Genomic DNA, 18,843 nt, shown 5'->3' with positions numbered 1-18,843 from the left:
AAAAAACCAAAAAAAAAAAACCACCAAGATCCAAAACCCAACACGAATGACAAAATTTCTTGATTTTAATTTTTGTTGTTGTTTTTTTTTTGTTGTTTTTTTTTAAATTTGGAACAATTTACTCTTTTAATCCAACTCCTTTATCTAATAAAATTAAAAAGCATGCTTTTATGTATGAGGAATTGTTGAGAGCTTTAAAGACTTCCAGATTATTCTTACATTAGCAGAAAGGAAGAAGATAGAAAAACAACTTATCATTGATCCCAAGACACAAAACCATAGCCATATAATAGAAGGGATGAAAGATGTAGAGGGACATACTGACCCCGTGGAATACACGTATGACAGAAAGGACAAAAGATGTAGAGAAATTGAAGAGGAGACAGTAAAGATGGATCTGTTTAGACGTTAACCCACCATCCACCACCCTGACGGATAACAGCATAAGGCAAGATAAAAGTAATAGTACAAATAAAATCCCAGATTACTGTATAATAACTGCTTGCTTACACACTTGTGGAAGGTATCAAGTCAAGAACAAAAGTACAGTTCCCCGCAAAATTGAAAGTTTAAAAAATATTCTGTCATGCAATCCCCACCAAATCAAATGTACTTATGATGATTTACGTTCTGAAATGCATTAATAACATTATAAACATTAATATGACCTCTTCAAAAAAAAAAAGATGAAATACTTCTTGAAAGCCGTTATATCTAATTTTGTTTCATAGACTCCAAGTCTTATGGCAGCCTGGTACAATGGAATCCTGATAAAGTCAACACTGCCGAACCAGAAAGCTATGTTAACTTTATTCAGCATCAATGGAGCGCACTTAGATAAAGATCAGAAAATTTGGGACCAACAAGAGGTATTGACTCTAAGAGTGTTGACTTAATGCAGATTCCACTGTACTTAAATTAATATCATATTGTGGTAACGAAAATAAATCATATGGAAAAAATAATGAGAAAAATGGGACTACATTGTTAATGTGCATAGAGATTGTTCGAGCATAATTCATTTGACTATAGATTGTGATACAGTCAAAGTCGATAATTGGAATATACTGTTTTAATGTGATTAAATAGTTGGGACAAGATTTTCCCTAGATAATTTCCTCTATTTAATTAATCAGAATGCACAAAACGGTTAATTTAAACAATTCAAACCTTAGTTAAGCTTTGTTATAATTTTATTTTCAGTTAAAGAAAATTAAAATTGTTAAAACTACAAGGTTAGAGGGATAGATCTACCATTTAACAGTGTCACAGAGTCTATCCATCTCTTTTTAGATAACTTGCTAGACTTTACACATATGACCGTCCAAAGGAACAACAAATTATTAATGAGTGCAAGTAAAGATGCAAAGGATTTAGTTTTCCCGGTTATTTTCTCTCCTTTTTTTGACTTTAAATTGTGCAACACATTGTAAATTATAGTGAAACAAGCTTTGTGTGTCTCCAATTCATTTTGGATACCTTCCACATGATTTTTAGTGACAGTTCATATAAACATGTGGTCATCAACTGTGGTCATTTTTTCTCTTTACATTTTTTATAGCAAGTCAAATGTAGTGTTGATGTTATGAAAAATGGATGATAACAGATCTAACAAAACAAAATAAAGAAATCTCTGCATCACTTATGCTATAGTTACCACATCCATCACTGATATGTTCAAATTATGAAGGTAATGTGCAGAATAAATAGACGGAACACAAGTTATTGGAATGATTTCTGCGTAACAGTGCTATTCCAAATTAGCTCTTTGACTGTATAAACACAAGCATAACTTCTCTGTCAAGCATTAATTCACTCTCGTCTAAAGAATAAAACAAAGTATTTAAAAATATATATATATTAAGCTCCATATGTTTAGTTTCAAAGTTAACTCAACCATACAATCTGTATCATATGCCTAAGAAAGTAGCTTATGACACTCAGAATTCAACATTTCAGATGACATAAGCTTTTTTTTTTCATTAACAACCACAACTCTCTCTCTCTCTCTCTCTCTCTCTCGTTCATTTATAAACTCTTCTGAGTTTATAAACTATATGAGGATAAATGAACGAGAGAGATCCTTCGAAAACACTAAATTTAATTTTAAAGTATCTTTTTCATAATGGAAAATTTATTTGATTGATTCTGTCCATGGATGAACATCATCATCACAATTGCCTTTTTCACCCCGGGTCAGGGTATAGGCCACAACAAACAGTTTGCATCCCTCTCCATCCTGAAAGTAACTATTTTATTTTGTTCCATGTCATCACTTCTCTGTATATCAGCTTCTTTAACTCTTCTCCATGTTCCCCGTGGCCTTCCCCTTGATCTTCTTCCCAGAGGGTTACAGTCCAATACTTATGATAATGTTCTTTTATTCATGTCTGAATAAGCATAGATAGCATGTACATCGTCTCTAATTGCAGTTGTCTGCTAAGAGCTGTCCTCACTAGAAATAGGTGCTTTAAAATGACTATTGTTAATAATAACGATTGATTCAATATAAGAATAATAAATATCATTGTCATAATAATAATAATAATAATAAAATAATAAATAATAATAATAAATAAATAATAATAATAATATAATAATAATAATAATAAATAATAATAATAAATAATGTCAATCATCATCATCATCATCATCAAAAATATCATGATTATTATTTCTATTATCATAATCGATATGGATATCTTTATCACTGTTTTTGACAACATCATTATTTTGATTACAATGATTAATGAAAAATAATAATAATAATATTTATAATAATATTTATAATAATAATAATAATAATAATATAATAATAATAATAATAATAATAATAATAATAATAATAATAATAATAATAATAATAATAATAATAATGAGATGATGATGATGATGAATGATGATGATGATGATGATGATAATAATAACAATAATAATAATAATAATAATAATGATAATAACTATTATTATTATTATCATTTTTATAACAACACTTTATTCATCCCCCCAAAAAATAGAAATGTATGTCCAGACGTGGGTATATGTTAAAATATATAAATAAATCATGTGGGGAAAAAATCAAAAAGTGTGCAAATGGCGACGTAAAACATCTACATAGAAATTAGTATAAATAGAATTAATAAATTAGGCAAAAATATAGGACTTTGTGGCATGCAACATAAAACTAGATATAGCAATGTTTTATGATTTAAAATTAATTATTTACACAATAAAACAGATTAAATTAGTTGTAGATAAGAATCATATGACTGTATACTTTGAGAGATGAGGATTTCTTGTGTTTTTCTCTTTATGGACAGGTGACATTGGTTATCTTTGAAAAATTTAAATGATCATACAAGGGGCGACTGTTATCGACACAAAATATTATTTAGTCGAAACAGAGCAGGTCATATAATTCGACCATATGTGAATAACTTGCATGTTTGACCTTCCCCCTCCAAAAAACAATAACAAAACAAAACAACAACATAAAGTCCAAAAACGAAAAAAAAAACCCAAAACCCATGGTTATGAATTGTCAAACAGAAACAAAAACAAATAAAATCATATTTTAATGTTAAATAATGGGATAAAATATACACACAAAACAAAATAACAAAATAAAATAAATGATCTACACATATATTAAAATAGACTCGTAGTTTAATAACTAATGTTGATTGATATCAACAGACCCTGCACTGTAAAACACAAGACAGTTTAAATTGTCTAACATTACAAGGAGGTTGATTCTCCAACCTTCCATACTCCGTCGATCAAGCTATAATCCAGATTTGTAGTTAAAATATAGTTTTGTTTGTTTTGTTTTATTCTGTCTCAACTGGAGGATTTTCGAAAGCAACCATGGGGTATGCATCAATGAAGAGAAGAGCATTGGCAATATCAAATAGGCAGTGCTTATGCATTGTCAAATTAATACAGATTATTCAACAAGCAGGTCTAAGGCAAATCTGCATCAGAAGGGCATCGTCCATGACGAAAGGTGAAGATGGCTGTGACAGTTCACTGACTGACAACTTCTTTTCAATCTCTGTATCTGAAGAATATCTGGGAAAGGGAAAGGAGAGAGTTTGAGTTATATTATATTTAGAATCTTTGTTTCTAGAGAATATCTGAGAGGATGAATGGGCTCCATCTAAACTTTTTAAAAAGGTGTTCAATAATACAATAAACAATTTCTTAGATTGCCATGCAAGTTTTTCAGATTCTTATAAGAAATAATATAAGTGTTTATGCCTTTACAAGTGATAACTAAATGAGGTTTAAGGGCATATTTGTCATTCTAGCAATGAAGAATATCTAGTGTTGTTTTTTCCAATAAAACAATGAGACCACAACATTTTGGATTATTCTACCCCTCCCCATGATTAGTCATGCATAATTATGTCAAGTTTACAAAAACAATTTGTGACGTCAGATTGTCAAGCATAAATACTTTGACACCTATACATCATGCAGGAGCTGGATGACCAAATCTTATTTATATAATAAGTCGTTACCTCCCATGATCATCGGACTGTGACATGCTTGGATTCTAGCATGATTTATTTATTTATTTTTTTCCCGAGAGCCTGTTAGAATCCAGAGAATATTGAAATCTTCAATTATCAGACTCTTACATAAGTGCATTGGGGGCAATGTGGTTGAGTGATTAAAGCATTGCATTGTGACCCAGAAGGTCTCGGGTTTAAGCCCCACTTCAGGCACTTTCATTTTTTTTCCATGGGCAAGATTATTAACTCCCAATTTGCTCACTTTGGACAACATGGGTGATTCCTGTTGACATCAGACATCTTGTTTGATGGATTATCTATATTCCTTCATGAATGCCTTGGTAAAGACGATGATGATGTCGTAGCGGAAGGCATATGTAGTTTTTTGGGGTTTTTTTTGGTTTTTGTTTTTTTTACATACGGACATGCAACTCCTAGTAGTTAAGCAGTACCTGGCCTTTGTGAAATTCTTCCTGCCACTGACAGAATGAATCAGCTGTGTGGAGTTGACTACGGCCAGGTAGTACTCCACAGCCCTGGGCTGGTCCAGGATGACGTTGGAGTAAAGAACAGCTCGCACATCATCTGGGTTGTTGGTTGATCCCTTTGGTTGGATGCGTAGCTCCCATTCCCATGTTTGGGCAGGTGACCAGCAAGCACATGTGGAAAAGCGGACACTCACCTGTGTTAAAGAAAATATAAATCCTAATACAGATAAAATGTACCTTATAAGTGAACCTTACGGAAATATTAGGAAGGTTGTTGTGATGATGATGATGATGTTGGATGGTGACGATGACTACTACAGTGCATATGTGTGAGTGTGTCTATGTCAATATATTGTATTGTTATAAATGTGTAACCAAATGACAAATTGCCACTATTTTGAGGACAATAAAAAAATATTATTATTATAACATTATTATTATTATTATTATTATTTAAATTATTATTATTATTATTATTATTATTATTATTATTATTATTATTATTATTACTATTATTATTATTATTAATATTACAGATATGAACAATGAAAACATAAATACATTATTTAAAAACCAGATCGACGACAAAATCTGTTTTTTTTAAGTAATGTATTTATGTTTTCATTGTTTTTTACTCTTGGATTAAGAAGGGTTTTGAGCCCTAAACGGTCTGTGTTTGGTATTTAGTTCTTTTTTTTTTTTAAAGCTGTTGTATTCATTTTTGTTTATTACTTCTTACTGTTGATGCAGCACTGGCAGACTGTGGCATGGGAACTTGGGTGCTGGCAGGCAGCTGATAGTAGTCTGCAAACTTGGAGGAGGAGGAAAGCTATCTAAATAAAGGGTTTGATGAATACATTGAAATGGACTAACCTCAGTACCCCGTGGAATGGATGAAAGCCTGGGTATGACAATGCGTTTGTCCCATCTCACATCAATGTAGTTCCTCAGCAAAAAAGACTTGGTGGTGAATTCTTTGGTGCGAGAACGGGTGGAAAGGGGGAGGGCATGGTATTTGTATGCCAACATGATAACCGGCTGGAAAAGATCCTTGTACTTCTCTATCATTTGTGATGATTCAACCTGAAAGTTTTAAGTTGTACATCAAAATTGTAATAGTACTCGTGTTAATACTTATAATCTTAAAATATTTTATTCTCACAAAATTTTATAATATGTTCTTTTCCTCGTTCTACAATGGTTTAAATGAGTATCGTGAATGCTTTATAATATAATTTTACTGAACTCTGCACTGAGCATTATTCAGTATAAGAAATGGGCAAGTCAAATATTATTTATCATTATTATTATTATTATTATTATCATTATCATTATCATTATTATTATTATTATTATTATTATTATTATTATTATTATTATTATTATCATTATTGTCAGTAATTCTAATACTGATAATAAGCACACATCTGCTTTCTTTCTATCTAGACACCTGGTTTATCTGATCAGCAGTCATCATTGGGAATCTGACAAGGTCGACAATTGAGGCCAGGACTGAGGAAAATGCTGCTTCTGAAATTTCATAGTTCAGTTCATAGGTCTGGAAAAAAGGAAAAAATATACAACAAGAAATATTAACTAAATACTGATCTGATTCATGGACTTACTAGTAGATCAAATGTGTGTATGTGTGTGTGTGTGGGGGGGGGGGAGAAGATCCCTGCCTTTTATTTATTTATTATTATTGTTATTGTTATTTTTTTTTATTACTATTATTATTATTATTATTATTATTATTATTATTATTATTATTATTATTATTATTATTATTATTATTATTATTATTATTATCATTATGGTGGCTCAGCAGTACGGTCGTTGCTTCACACCCGAAAGGTACTGAGTTCGATCACCTGCCGCTGCGCTGTGTGGTCTTGAGCAAGTCACCTTGCACTAGCTCAATTTGCGGCACTGCACTGTAGCTGACGCCTGGGTTATTCCAGTTTTCCCTTGGAATAGACCCTAGAGACAAATTTCCGGAATGGGATGAATAAAGGGAATTTTACTTATTATTTTATTTTTATCATTATTATCATTATTATTATTATCATCATTATAACTATTATAGACATGAACTGATGGCCAAATCCACCATGGAATACACCCATTTTTTTCAAATTTCACAGAATTTTGTTTGTTGATTTATTTTTTGAAATAACTGTTTTATGTTGGTATTTTTTATATTGATGTTTGCCATTTGTGCCGACGCACAGTCTGTCCTTGAAATGTCCATTGTTTTGTATTGTTTAATTCCAAAACATTTTTGTTGTCTTCTCAAGTATTTTTACATTTCTAGGCTTAAGGCAATCCCATATCATAGAACCCCCTCTCTTTGCTCAACTCATCCCATCATTGTTAACAAATCACACAAAATAGCGGCAATAGCCTGACAATAAATCAATAAAAAGCGGCTATTGCAATATCTGTTCTCTCCTTGATCTGTGAGGCTTGCCAACCTCTAAGAGAAATAAATAATTCAAAATATATAAAAGTGAATATATGTTTTGGATGGATTATGAAAAATCAAATGTACAATTTCAGAACTGCTAGCAAAAATCTATTGTCAGAATAATAACCAGAAAACAATGCATACAGGTGTACTTTTTCTACAAACCTCAAGCCATTTGAGTACAGCTTGCCACAAGTCGTACTCATCCTTAACCACAAGACAAGAAGTTCCTAGAATTTCAGCAAGCTGTTCTTTGTCAAGGCTCAGCCATTCTGGTTCCCATTCAGCCAAGTTGATGATTTCATCCATCTTTTGTGCCAGGGCCTTATTTGGATAGGGAAAAACAAGTGTTATACCGTATGTCAGATAATGCCTTCAGTAAATGCAACTTGAAATTTCACCAATGACTGTTTGATACAACACTATTGTTTTAACCAGGTTTAAATTTTAAGTAATACTCAGTTCAACATCCAAAATACCATTTGTTTTCGTTAAATTCACTAAAGCTTAAATCAAATATCAGTTCGGTTTTTTATTTTTTTTTCATTTTTTTTTTTTTTTTTTGTTGTTGCTTCAAGCAGCTGCATTTTCATTTTAATTTTACCTGCAATCTATGTGAGCTGATAAAGTACAATAACAATATAGAACAATGACAGTGGGATAAAAGAACCGTTTCATTTACAAGTTTAGTCAGAGAGAAGGCCACCAAAAGGCTGTTTGGTTTCTGTTGTGTTTAGTTTTCTGTGTTAAGTTGCCTTGAATTGATAGTCACAAGCCACACCTTGATACTGTCGTAAAAAACAAGAAAGGCGCCTGACAGGTGTATATATTGTAAAGGATAGCTGGCTCAATATGGCCTACTTGGTGAATAGATAAAATATTGAGAAACTCAGCGAACATTGAGGTACTGTGCATATGTGCCAATAAGTGTGCATTTTTATCATGTATAAAACAATGTACCTCAACACAAGATTTAGTGAGTCTGTGGTGATAACACTTGGTCGCATATTGAAACCACACATGGAACACATCCTTCAACTGAACTTTTGGAATAATGTAAAAACAGGCGAAATCCAAGCAAACCTGGAATGATTTAAAATGTCAAAAATATAACAATTTTCATGATGTAACTTTTTCAGACCATTTTGAGTCTATACATGCAATAATTAGACAAATTACAAGCTTCTTAACTTCTCGGCCCTATAACCTGACGTATGATGTCATTAAAAAATGTAACAGAAAAAAATTAGTCCAAACCAAATTTTATAAAAAACCCACAAAAAAGCAACTTCTAAAAAAAAAAAAAATAAATAAAAACATTGAAAATTACTTTGACAGTTTCAGATATGCACTACTCTGGTGCATACACTTATAAAAGTGCAGAGGAGAAACATATAACATATTTTTACTAATTGGATCTTAGAGACACTGACTTTGCATAAAAATATCAGATTCTGCCAAGAGGTTTGGTCCTACAATAAGTAAGCGCTGCCTGAAATGTGAGGTACGTGTTTATAAATGGAGACCACTGTATTTAACTAATTATACTATTGTTTAAACTTATCCTTTTTTTTTTTTTTTTTTTTTAGTTCACTGCGTTCATCTTTGTTGCACAGAACAAAAGAAGTGCATCAAGCCTGATTGCTCAAAATTGTTACTGGTATTTTTCTATCTTCACATTTCTGTTTACTAGCTTTTTCATTTTTTCACATCCTCTTATCAAACCACTGAAACAAACATGTTCACAACTGCAGCACATTTCCAACTTGTTTTATTTCACCATTTAAATTAAGAATTGTACTATTAGAAACTGTTGATAACGTCACTATTTTTCCACACTTACTTTTAATCATATACTTTTTCTTTATCTCGCACGGTCCATAACTCACAATTTTGTTATTCATACTTTATACAAATATGACAATCAAGAAAAAAATAATAATTGGCCAGAGCTATATTTGAATAGTAATACGAGATAGCTAAGAAAAAATTAATAATACATTTTAAAAAAAACTTTTTTAAAATGACAACAACAAAAAAAACAAACAAAAAAACATCAAATCCTAAAGTATTACATTGCGTAAATCTGCAACATTATACTTGTCCGCTAATATCAGCACAGGCAGAGTGTTGTCAATGTTAAGTTTGATATGGCAGCTATACAAAAATCCTAGAAACTGGGGGAAAACAGGGATACACACACTATCCTCTATGAGTTTTATTTCCTGAAAAAAAAATATTAAAAACAATGAAAATACAAAGAGATTTTCAATATTTGAATTAATTTTAATGCAAAAATTGTAAAACGTTAACTCTCTATTCACCACTACCATGCAGAATGTTTATTGATAAACATCCTTTAATTCCTAATCACCACCCCTATGTGCTGCTTTGTGGTCAAGTGGTATGAACTCTCCTTCGGCCAGAGGGTCCTGAGTTCGAATCCAGCTTTGAGCAGTTCACAATTGAGTCCTTGGAAAAGGCTCTTTACTTACATTATCTCACTGTACTCAGGTGTTAAATGAGTACCTACATAAAATACAGCCTGAGCCTATATTTGGAACACTGTTTTATAGGAACAGTAGCTTAATTGAAACATTCTGTCTGTGACAGAATATTGTATATATAATAACGGATGGTTAATCAGAATCCATGCCGGTTAATTTGACTGATTTCAGGGCTTCAGCAAACATTTTAGGAATTTCTTCTTTTCAAATACAACGTAATCAAAACAAGAATATTCTGATTGAATAGGACAAGAATAAAATCTAACTTTGTCTTCAAAGGAATTTTTTAAAAGTTGGTTAATCAACAATGGAATCGAGTCTATATAATATATATATATATATATATTGACTCCTACATTATTTTCTTGAAATGTTAGATGAAGGCAGAATTACATTGAAATGATCTTGAAAAAATGTAGTTTAGTCTTTATTTGGATGGAATATTTAATCAATGTTTAGAAAATGACATCCAAAAATTTTAGTGCCATTAATCAATCATGGGCAAGCAAGCTCGTAACATATTTAAGAATTGCAATAGTAGAAATCTGCCACTTGGATAAAACACAATTCAAGACTTGAGTGTGAATGAGAACCTGGTTATATGCAGTGATAATAATAAGAAGACTAGTAAAAAAAAAAAGAAGTTCCTAACAAGTAATGCATATTGAGCGAAATGGAAATTAGTATATACAAAGTGCTGTGGGAATAAATAAAGCATTGTTAGCAGCATTCAGCATGATAAATATCGGGGGAAAAAAAGAGTTATTCTATCTCATAGTCATCTTATGTGTTAATATGTTCTCAAATGAGCAAAATATGAAAATTCATTAATGCCTATTTCGCTACTAAAAAACTCTTCAATATGTATTGCTATATTACATTTTTTCATGTTTAATTCTTTCTTTAAAATGATGTATTCAAAGGAAGGGACGGGGGAGGGTGGGGTGGGGGTTGTATTAAAAAAGTCTGTATATTATGCAATAATTGATAAAAACCTTTTGCTTGTGACTGTCCCACTGTTCTCCAGTAAACATGCGCTCAAACACCTGTGAGGCTCTGACTAGAACAAACTTGTGAGCATAAAATGTATCTTTGTCAACTCGTAAAGTAACATCACTCAATAGCTTGTTGTTGAAGAACTTGGCCTGATCTTTCAAGAACTCTCTTTCGTTGCCATAGCAGTCAATACCTTGAACAATGACAAATAATAGTCAATATCTAGAATAATGACAAAGTTATTGTGGTGAGGTGCAGTGTCATGTAAATGATGACTTGGTTTTGATGGTTTCTTTTTTGGAAATATAAGAATTGATAACAGAAAAAGATAACAGGAATTGATAGCATCCTAATTTTAAGGATTTAAGTTTTACATTACATTAATTTAACATCTAAACAAGGGTAGACTGAAATGTCTTGACGTGTATCTTGTATTTTCAAAACTATAATAGGTACGAAATTGACAAAGGTATTAAAACAAAGCTTAGTTTATGTCCTTTCCGTTTATCATTTTAAATTTCAGCATAGTCAACCATCCACACAGAGCCACCAACAATGCACCAGTTATTGCATCACGTTGAAGAGGAATTAACATGATAAACCTTGACACCATCAAGTTACCTCCGCCTGCACCTCACCATCACTGCCAATATTTTGCCCCCTTGAGGGACCTCTAAAAAGTCTTAAGAAAAGGAAAATATCACTTGGAGCTAAATAAGAATTGGAACGGGAATGTTCTACGGCTTCAAGAAAATTTCCTCTTCCAATATGATCGTGCGTTTATGTGAGCATTCTCGATATCCAATGGGCACATACCTCTCTGTAACCCAGGATTTCTCGAAAGATACATCCATTTTTCCCTATGAAATTCCAAGCCTTTGTGAAATGTCAGATTGTGTTATACAGCGATTAGCTCGATTAAGTTCATCAATTTCTTTGATTGATTTGCAGTGGTTGATGCACTTTGTAGACGACCTTTGCGAGCCTGCTCATTAATGTTGGTGGAGGCAGCATCAGTTCCAATAAAGCACCTTTGAACTGTTTGAATACCCAAGAATCACCATAATCAGCCATTTACGAATGTTTATAGGTGCATATCTCTCTGCACTACAGAACTCAGTCACAACACGCTCTTTATTACGTAATTTTGTGTGCGATTTCTTTGACCAACATGTTGGAGTAGGGGTTATTTCAAATAAGATAAATTAAAATCAAGAAATAGCAGTTAAAGAAAATTTGGTGACCTAAAATAAGAATACATTATGCACATTTTGATGTATAGTTTATGCTGGTAAGTTCAATACAATTGTATAGTTTATACTGGTAAGTTCAATACAATCAGAGATATTTAATAGGCATCAAGGCTTTTCAGGCAAGCCTAGTATTAATAATATTAATATCAATACTTTATTAAAGGAAATATGACTTGGTTGATGTAAGTGTTAGCATTGTCCTCATGTCTCATTATTTCTCTTTTAAAAATGAATCCAAGTCCAAATGAATGGAATCGTTAAGAAGAGTGAATTGGGAAGGATTGACCTGCTCATTTAATTCTTTTTAGTAGGCATTAGGTGTCGCTCAAATAGAGCAATATCTAGGTTGTTTTTATTATCAATTGAGGTATCTGTTCTACTTCTGAAAATGAAAGAATAATTAAATTTGTCTCATTTGCTAATACTGCCATAGAAACTTTTGTAGTTTTTTTGTGTGTTTTTTTGTTATGTAAATCACTTTTCAAGTGCATGAATTTCCCCTGCCTATTACTTCCATATCATGAGTATATTATATTACAGCTAATTGATATGGTTGGAATACAAGATTATTTGAAAAACATACCTAATGATTTAATGATTAAAAAACTTGGCACAAGGCACATCTCCCTGGCCGTGTATAAAAACTAGATCATCATTTTTCATAAAATTTATACTATTTTCGTACAACTCAATATGTCTATATTATAAGAAACTATAAACCAATAACTGAAAATTCTAATTCTGAATTTTGCAAAATTTGACAAGTTGACATGGACTGCAACCTTATAAATTGAATAAGCATGACTGTAGTCTTAGGAATTGATATTTCCATTACAACAATTTTTCTGGACCCGTGACAAAGTAAAGACTTTTTGAGGCTTGTTCTACTTTGGGGTCCTGAAAAGAAGCTTTGTCAACAAACTCAAGGCCGTTGATTGTGACCTCATGAGTAAGGAAACCAACAGTAATACCGGCGACAGGCATGTCATGTGACAGAAATGTTTGTATTAGCCAAGTAATTAACGCTTCTGGGGGAGAATATATCTCCTGGGAGTCCTTCCATAAGTTCCTAGCAGTGAAGGGCGAAAGTCCCCATTGGAAAAAAAAATACATAAAAGACCCCCCCCCCCCCCTTACCCTCCCGAACCTCTGTCCCCAATCAATAATGAATAATTTTTAAAAATAATAATAGATGCAATTAAATAACAAAGCAAAGCCAGTGCTAGGACCTTGCGAAAAAAACGCCTTTGAATCTGAAATACAAAATTGCTCTGAGTCATTGGTGCTGCCACTGCCATTTGAATCTAGATTTCTTCTTCTGACACAGCTGGTTGCTGCACTGAATATTGATTGAATTATCCTAAGAATTTTAATTTTAATGATTCATGGAAACAGCATACTAATTTAATTAATGAGATTAAGTACGGCTTAAGACATAGTCCAAGAACAATTCAGTGAGTATGAAACTCTCTGAAATAATTCAAATTCAACGTAAAAAGTTGATCAATGATCAATGCAATGTAGATAGATATTTTGTGACTCACCTTCATCGTTTTCCAAGCGAGAAGCCAGAGATGTAGGAGAAAGACAGTGGTGCAAGCAACGAGGAGAAGGAGTCCCCTCCTCTATGTCATTATTCATAACACAGTCTTGGTCTCGCGGGGGTACCGCCATCATAAAAATAAAAATAGAACAAGCATAATTTTGGAACAATGTTTGGGAAACTTGCGTGCTTTTAAAATGATTTTTTATGCTGTCCGTGATAGACCAAGTGACACATAACTTCAACGTTTTTCACATTCATTCAAGTGTCCCATTCACAAAGCTTCGGCTTCAGTTCCAGATTCAGAGAGCTCAGATTCACTATAGATATCTTGACGTCTATCTATCTCGGCCGATTTTTGCCGATCTCCTTTTACTTTTACTTTTACTTAGATTGTATTCTTTACGGTAAAGTTTACCACCATCTACCTGCTATGCATAAAATCACGATAATCACGTTCTAGTGAATCATATTCAAGATAAATTATAAACAGATTTAACTAAATTATAATAAAGCTCTTTTGGGTAGGACAAATATTAAAGGACGGCAATTCGTTATTGTTATTCCTGGATGCTGGACTTGTTTATTTTTGTTTACATTTTCAGGAACTAAACTCTTTTTAACGGAAGGATCATAAAATGAATACATATATGAAGTGTGTCACTGCAATAATAAGATATGTGAAAGTGCAAAATCATTCCACAGACTCAAATTATTGCAAAGTGGAGAATAAAGAGGGGGGGGGGGGGGGGGGGGGGGGGGGGGGGGGGGGGGGGGGGGGGGGGAGAGGGGCGTTAGGAAATGAGGGGAGGCCATGATAACAATAAATACGCCTCTTAATTGCCGATAACAAGTCATGTTACTATATTATATCCTTGTCCCTGCCTGCATACATTAGACATTAGCAAATAAATACTCATCGTTTTTTTCCCTATCCCCTCCTCTCTCCTCCTCCTCATTCTCCCCCTCCTGCTACTCCTCCTCCTCGTCCTCCTATTCCTCCTTTTATATATATATATTATATATATATATATTATGTGTGTGTGTGTGTGTGTGTGTGTGTGTGTGTGTGTGTGTGTGTGTAAGTGAGGCCGAGGGCTCTACCACATAAAATACACTCCACGCTAATAACGCGTCAATACTCATCGTTTTTTTCCCTATCCCCTCCTCTCTCCTCCTCCTCATTCTCCCCCTCCCGCTACTCCTCCTCCTCGTCCTCCTATTCCTCCTTTTATATATATATATATTATATATATATATATTGTGTGTGTGTGTGTGTATGTGTGTGTGTGTGTGTGTGTGTGTAAGTGAGGCCGAGGGCTCTACCACATAAAATACACTCCACGCTAATAACGCGTCACTCTTCCCCCCCCCCCCCCCCCCCCCCCCCCCCCACAAACCCAAAGACCATGCTAGAGTCCGGTGTCAACCATAGAATTAAACGAATGAGAATACGTACGAAGCCTAAAAAGTATCCACCAATGAAAGCATTCAGCGCCATTTTGTTGTTGGCTGAGAATGTAGTAATTACCATTCATTCGGTATCTATGTCAACATAACGACACAAGAAAAACAACAAACAATATCAAAATCCACAATAAAATGTTTCAGAACTGTTGCGTATATTTATTTTACAACGAAGCTGTCAAAAAATGAAGTTAGAGAATGTGTGTAATCATGTATTATAATAACCTGTAATGTGTTTTCCAACCACCACATCATCTACTACTACAACCACCACCACAATATCATCACTAACACTACTACTAAAACCACCAGCCCCACATCATTATCACTACCACTGCTACTACACCACCACCAGCACATCATCATCACTACCACTACTACAATCACCACAACCACATCGTCATCACTACCACTACTACTGCAACCACCACCACCATATCATCATCATTACCACTACTACCACAACCACCACCACCACTACTACTACAACCACCACCACATCACTACCTCAACTACTACAACCACCACCACAATAGCATCACTACCACTACTACTACAACCACCACAACCACATCATCATCACGACCACTACTACTACAACCACCACCATATCATTACCATTACCACTACTACTACAACCACCACTACCACCATATCATTACCATTACCATTACCACTACTACTACAACCACCACAACCACATCGTCATCACTACCACTACTACTGCAACCACCACTACCACCATATCATCACCATTACAACTACTACTACAACCACCACAACCACATCATCATCACTACCACTACTACTACAACCACCACCACATCATCATCACTATCACTACTACTACAACTACAACCACCACCACATTATCATCACTACCACTACTACTACTGCAACCACCACCACCATATCATCATCATTGAAATATTTTTTTTTTTAAATTGAGCTTTATATAGTGCAATATCTACTAAATGTGCTCAAAGCGCTTTACAAGGGGTCCCTGGTCAACATTTAACATGTAGGACGGGACATGACGCCTGTTAGGCGATATTACAATTTTTCGGATAAAGACAACTCTGTTAACGGCCAGGTACTCATTTTACACCTGAGTACGGTGAGAGAATGTGAGTAAAGAGCCTTTTCCAAGGACTCAACTATGCGCCGAGCGCGAGGCTCGAAGCCAGGACCTTCCGATCCGGAAGCGAGTGTCATACTACTAGACCACATAGCCGCATCATTACCACTACTACTACAAACACCACCACCACATCATCATCACGACCACTACTACTACAACCACCACCACCACCACCACCATATCATTACCATTACCACTACCACTACAACCACCACCACATCATCATCACTACCACTACTACTACAACTACAATCATCACCACCACCACATCATCATCACTATTACTACTAAAACTACAACCACCACCAACACCACATCACCTCACTAACACTCAGTACTACAATCACTACCATTAGGTTTTGGAGCTTTACTTCATTTGAAATAAGGAAACTTCGGAATTTGAATTTGGCATTGTGTTTATATATCATAATATAATTCTAATCAGTTATCTATTTAGAACTAGATACTATACAATATGTATGCCAAATACCACCCCAATTCCCCTTTCTTGTGTGCGGGAATTCCTCTTTCGGCATTGAAATTGAGTGTGAGAGAGTCATCACTACACACATAAACAACAGAAACAATTTAAAAACAAGACTATGACACGCAACCACTCACACACGAGGCTATACTATTTATCCTTTTCTCTATATAGAATAGGACAAGACAAACAATAGCTTGACTCTCGCTACACTTCGCATTGATGTTTGTCGTCTCACGAGTTCAACTCTCGGTCGACCTGTCAATATTCCTTTTTGCCTCGGACGTAATCATTAATAGAATGTTGTGTGGTTTTGACCGTGAAGAAAACCTTAAGAAGTCACATTTATATCATTTTAGAGAGATCGTTTTGAATAATTTTGAGTTAAACGAGCGAGCAGCAACTTGTTTTCATGAACGGCCGATCAGCGCTTGTTTACTATAGTAACGCGATTCCCAGCCAACATCAAAATGGCGGATATTTTTCTCATCGAAGCCGCTGGTTGGTTAGCCAATAAGAGCACCGTACGGTTTCCATTGGGTAAATTCCTTGGTGTCAACCTAATAATTATTCTCCCGTTATGTGTGTGGTTGCCTACTTATTTTTCAGTGAATGGAATCGTTGTTAAAGGTGTTTAAGAAAAAATAAATATCTACTTTCGACCATATAAAAAAACGATCTGTTATGCCAATATCGCGACGTGGGTAAAATTACACGACAACATCTGTTGTGTTTGAAGTTTTTTTTCTGTTACCCAGTATGCTGCCGTAGATTAAACCACAATTTGTTAAGTACCCATCATAAACCAAACGAAAAGTCAATTTGATATTAATTAATAATTCGATACAGTAATTGTAAGCATGGCAATTTGTGAATATTGTTATATTATTCTGGCCTTCGAAATAAATGATAATTACAAATACTATAAAAGCCGATGTGACTAATACAAGTTAATCATATTTACATTTTGTTTGCCAAGGAAACGCGACCAAGGAGCGTTTTTGCCTCAAAATCTTATTTAGCAGTTGGTGAGTTCAATTAATTAACCTTTTGTATGCTTCTTTTCTAAATGATTGTTTGATCTACATAATATTTGAAAAAAGATGAAAATCCTCATTTCATTAAATGTTATAAGATGAATTCCATATCTTTGAAAAAAAATGTTTTTAATTTTCTACTTTTAAAAAGTTTATCTTAATCCTTTTTTCGATTAACAAAAAAAAAAAAGAAGTCTCAATTGTTCTCCTTTTGTCCGACGGTATTTAGGATAATCTCCGTTTTATTATTCATCATGTCAATGTCGTATACCTCAAAGATTAGGGTGTCACTGGAAATAGTTATCCGGTTAATTCTATACATGTTTGCATAATATTTATTGCAGGGGTCGATACCCGAGCTGAATTTAACATTGTTAAATAAATGGTCAATGGACAAAATTTTTCTGTGGTTTGAAAGTTGAGGGTGTCCAACTCAAACCCTGTAATTACGAAGGAGGTGTTTGATTTTGATGAAGGGGGGGGGGGGGGATTAAATTTTGAAGAAAAAAAAGGGAAGACAGTACGATTTTTGCTTTAACACTTTGTTTAGATAAGATAACTATTCCCGCTAAAAAAAAAAAAAAAAGGGGGGGGGATTGTTTATGTGTGACTAGTCTCTGTCGGTATGAAAGGGGTTGAGCTTTATTAGAAACAGATGATGAAGAAGAAAAAAAAAAAAAAATACCGCACATGGCGCTTGTACCGACAGAAACGTTGGAAGTATATCCCTTACAACAATGAGTCTATAGCCATTTGGGTTTTCTGACCGTCAAGCATGGTTTAGGTTTAAAGGCCCATATTTACAGGTCTGATAACCGAGCGCAATTTTATTATGGGCCTGATTATATTTAACATTGTTCTAATCGTAAATATTCCGCGTTGGTTTGAGAGTATTTCTAATAAACTAATGAGCCCATAACAATTTGGGTTATCAGGCCTGCAA

General features: G+C 33.9%; 2 protein-coding genes across 2 annotated transcripts in view; one reads left to right on the top strand and one right to left on the bottom strand.

Annotated features, from left to right (window-relative positions):
- Positions 1 to 3,034: 3,034 nt before the first annotated feature.
- On the bottom strand, positions 3,035 to 14,395 carry LOC144975679 (BTB/POZ domain-containing protein 17-like). The gene is made up of 9 exons (XM_078919870.1): positions 13,773 to 14,395; positions 10,975 to 11,168; positions 9,548 to 9,697; positions 8,433 to 8,555; positions 7,638 to 7,796; positions 6,456 to 6,563; positions 5,879 to 6,088; positions 4,970 to 5,199; positions 3,035 to 4,071 (listed from the first exon to the last, which is right to left on the bottom strand). The coding sequence occupies exons 1-9, from the start codon at positions 13,903 to 13,905 to the stop codon at positions 3,951 to 3,953; spliced, it is 1,428 nt and encodes a 475-aa protein (XP_078775996.1). The 5' UTR covers positions 13,906 to 14,395; the 3' UTR covers positions 3,035 to 3,950.
- Positions 14,396 to 17,462: 3,067 nt separating this feature from the next.
- LOC144975678 (uncharacterized) overlaps positions 17,463 to 18,843 on the top strand; it is a 4,318-nt gene continuing 2,937 nt past the window's right edge. The window contains exon 1 of the mRNA XM_078919869.1: positions 17,463 to 17,891. The gene's annotated coding sequence lies outside the window, so the exon portion shown is untranslated. The remainder of the gene's footprint in view (positions 17,892 to 18,843) is intronic.

This window comes from Berghia stephanieae, chromosome 6 (genome assembly GCF_034508935.2).
Source record: "Berghia stephanieae isolate SIO BIC M18660-M18661 chromosome 6, UCSD_Bste_1.3, whole genome shotgun sequence".
Lineage (NCBI taxonomy): Eukaryota > Metazoa > Mollusca > Gastropoda > Nudibranchia > Aeolidiidae > Berghia > Berghia stephanieae.
This window is presented reverse-complemented; position numbering and strand designations above follow the sequence as displayed.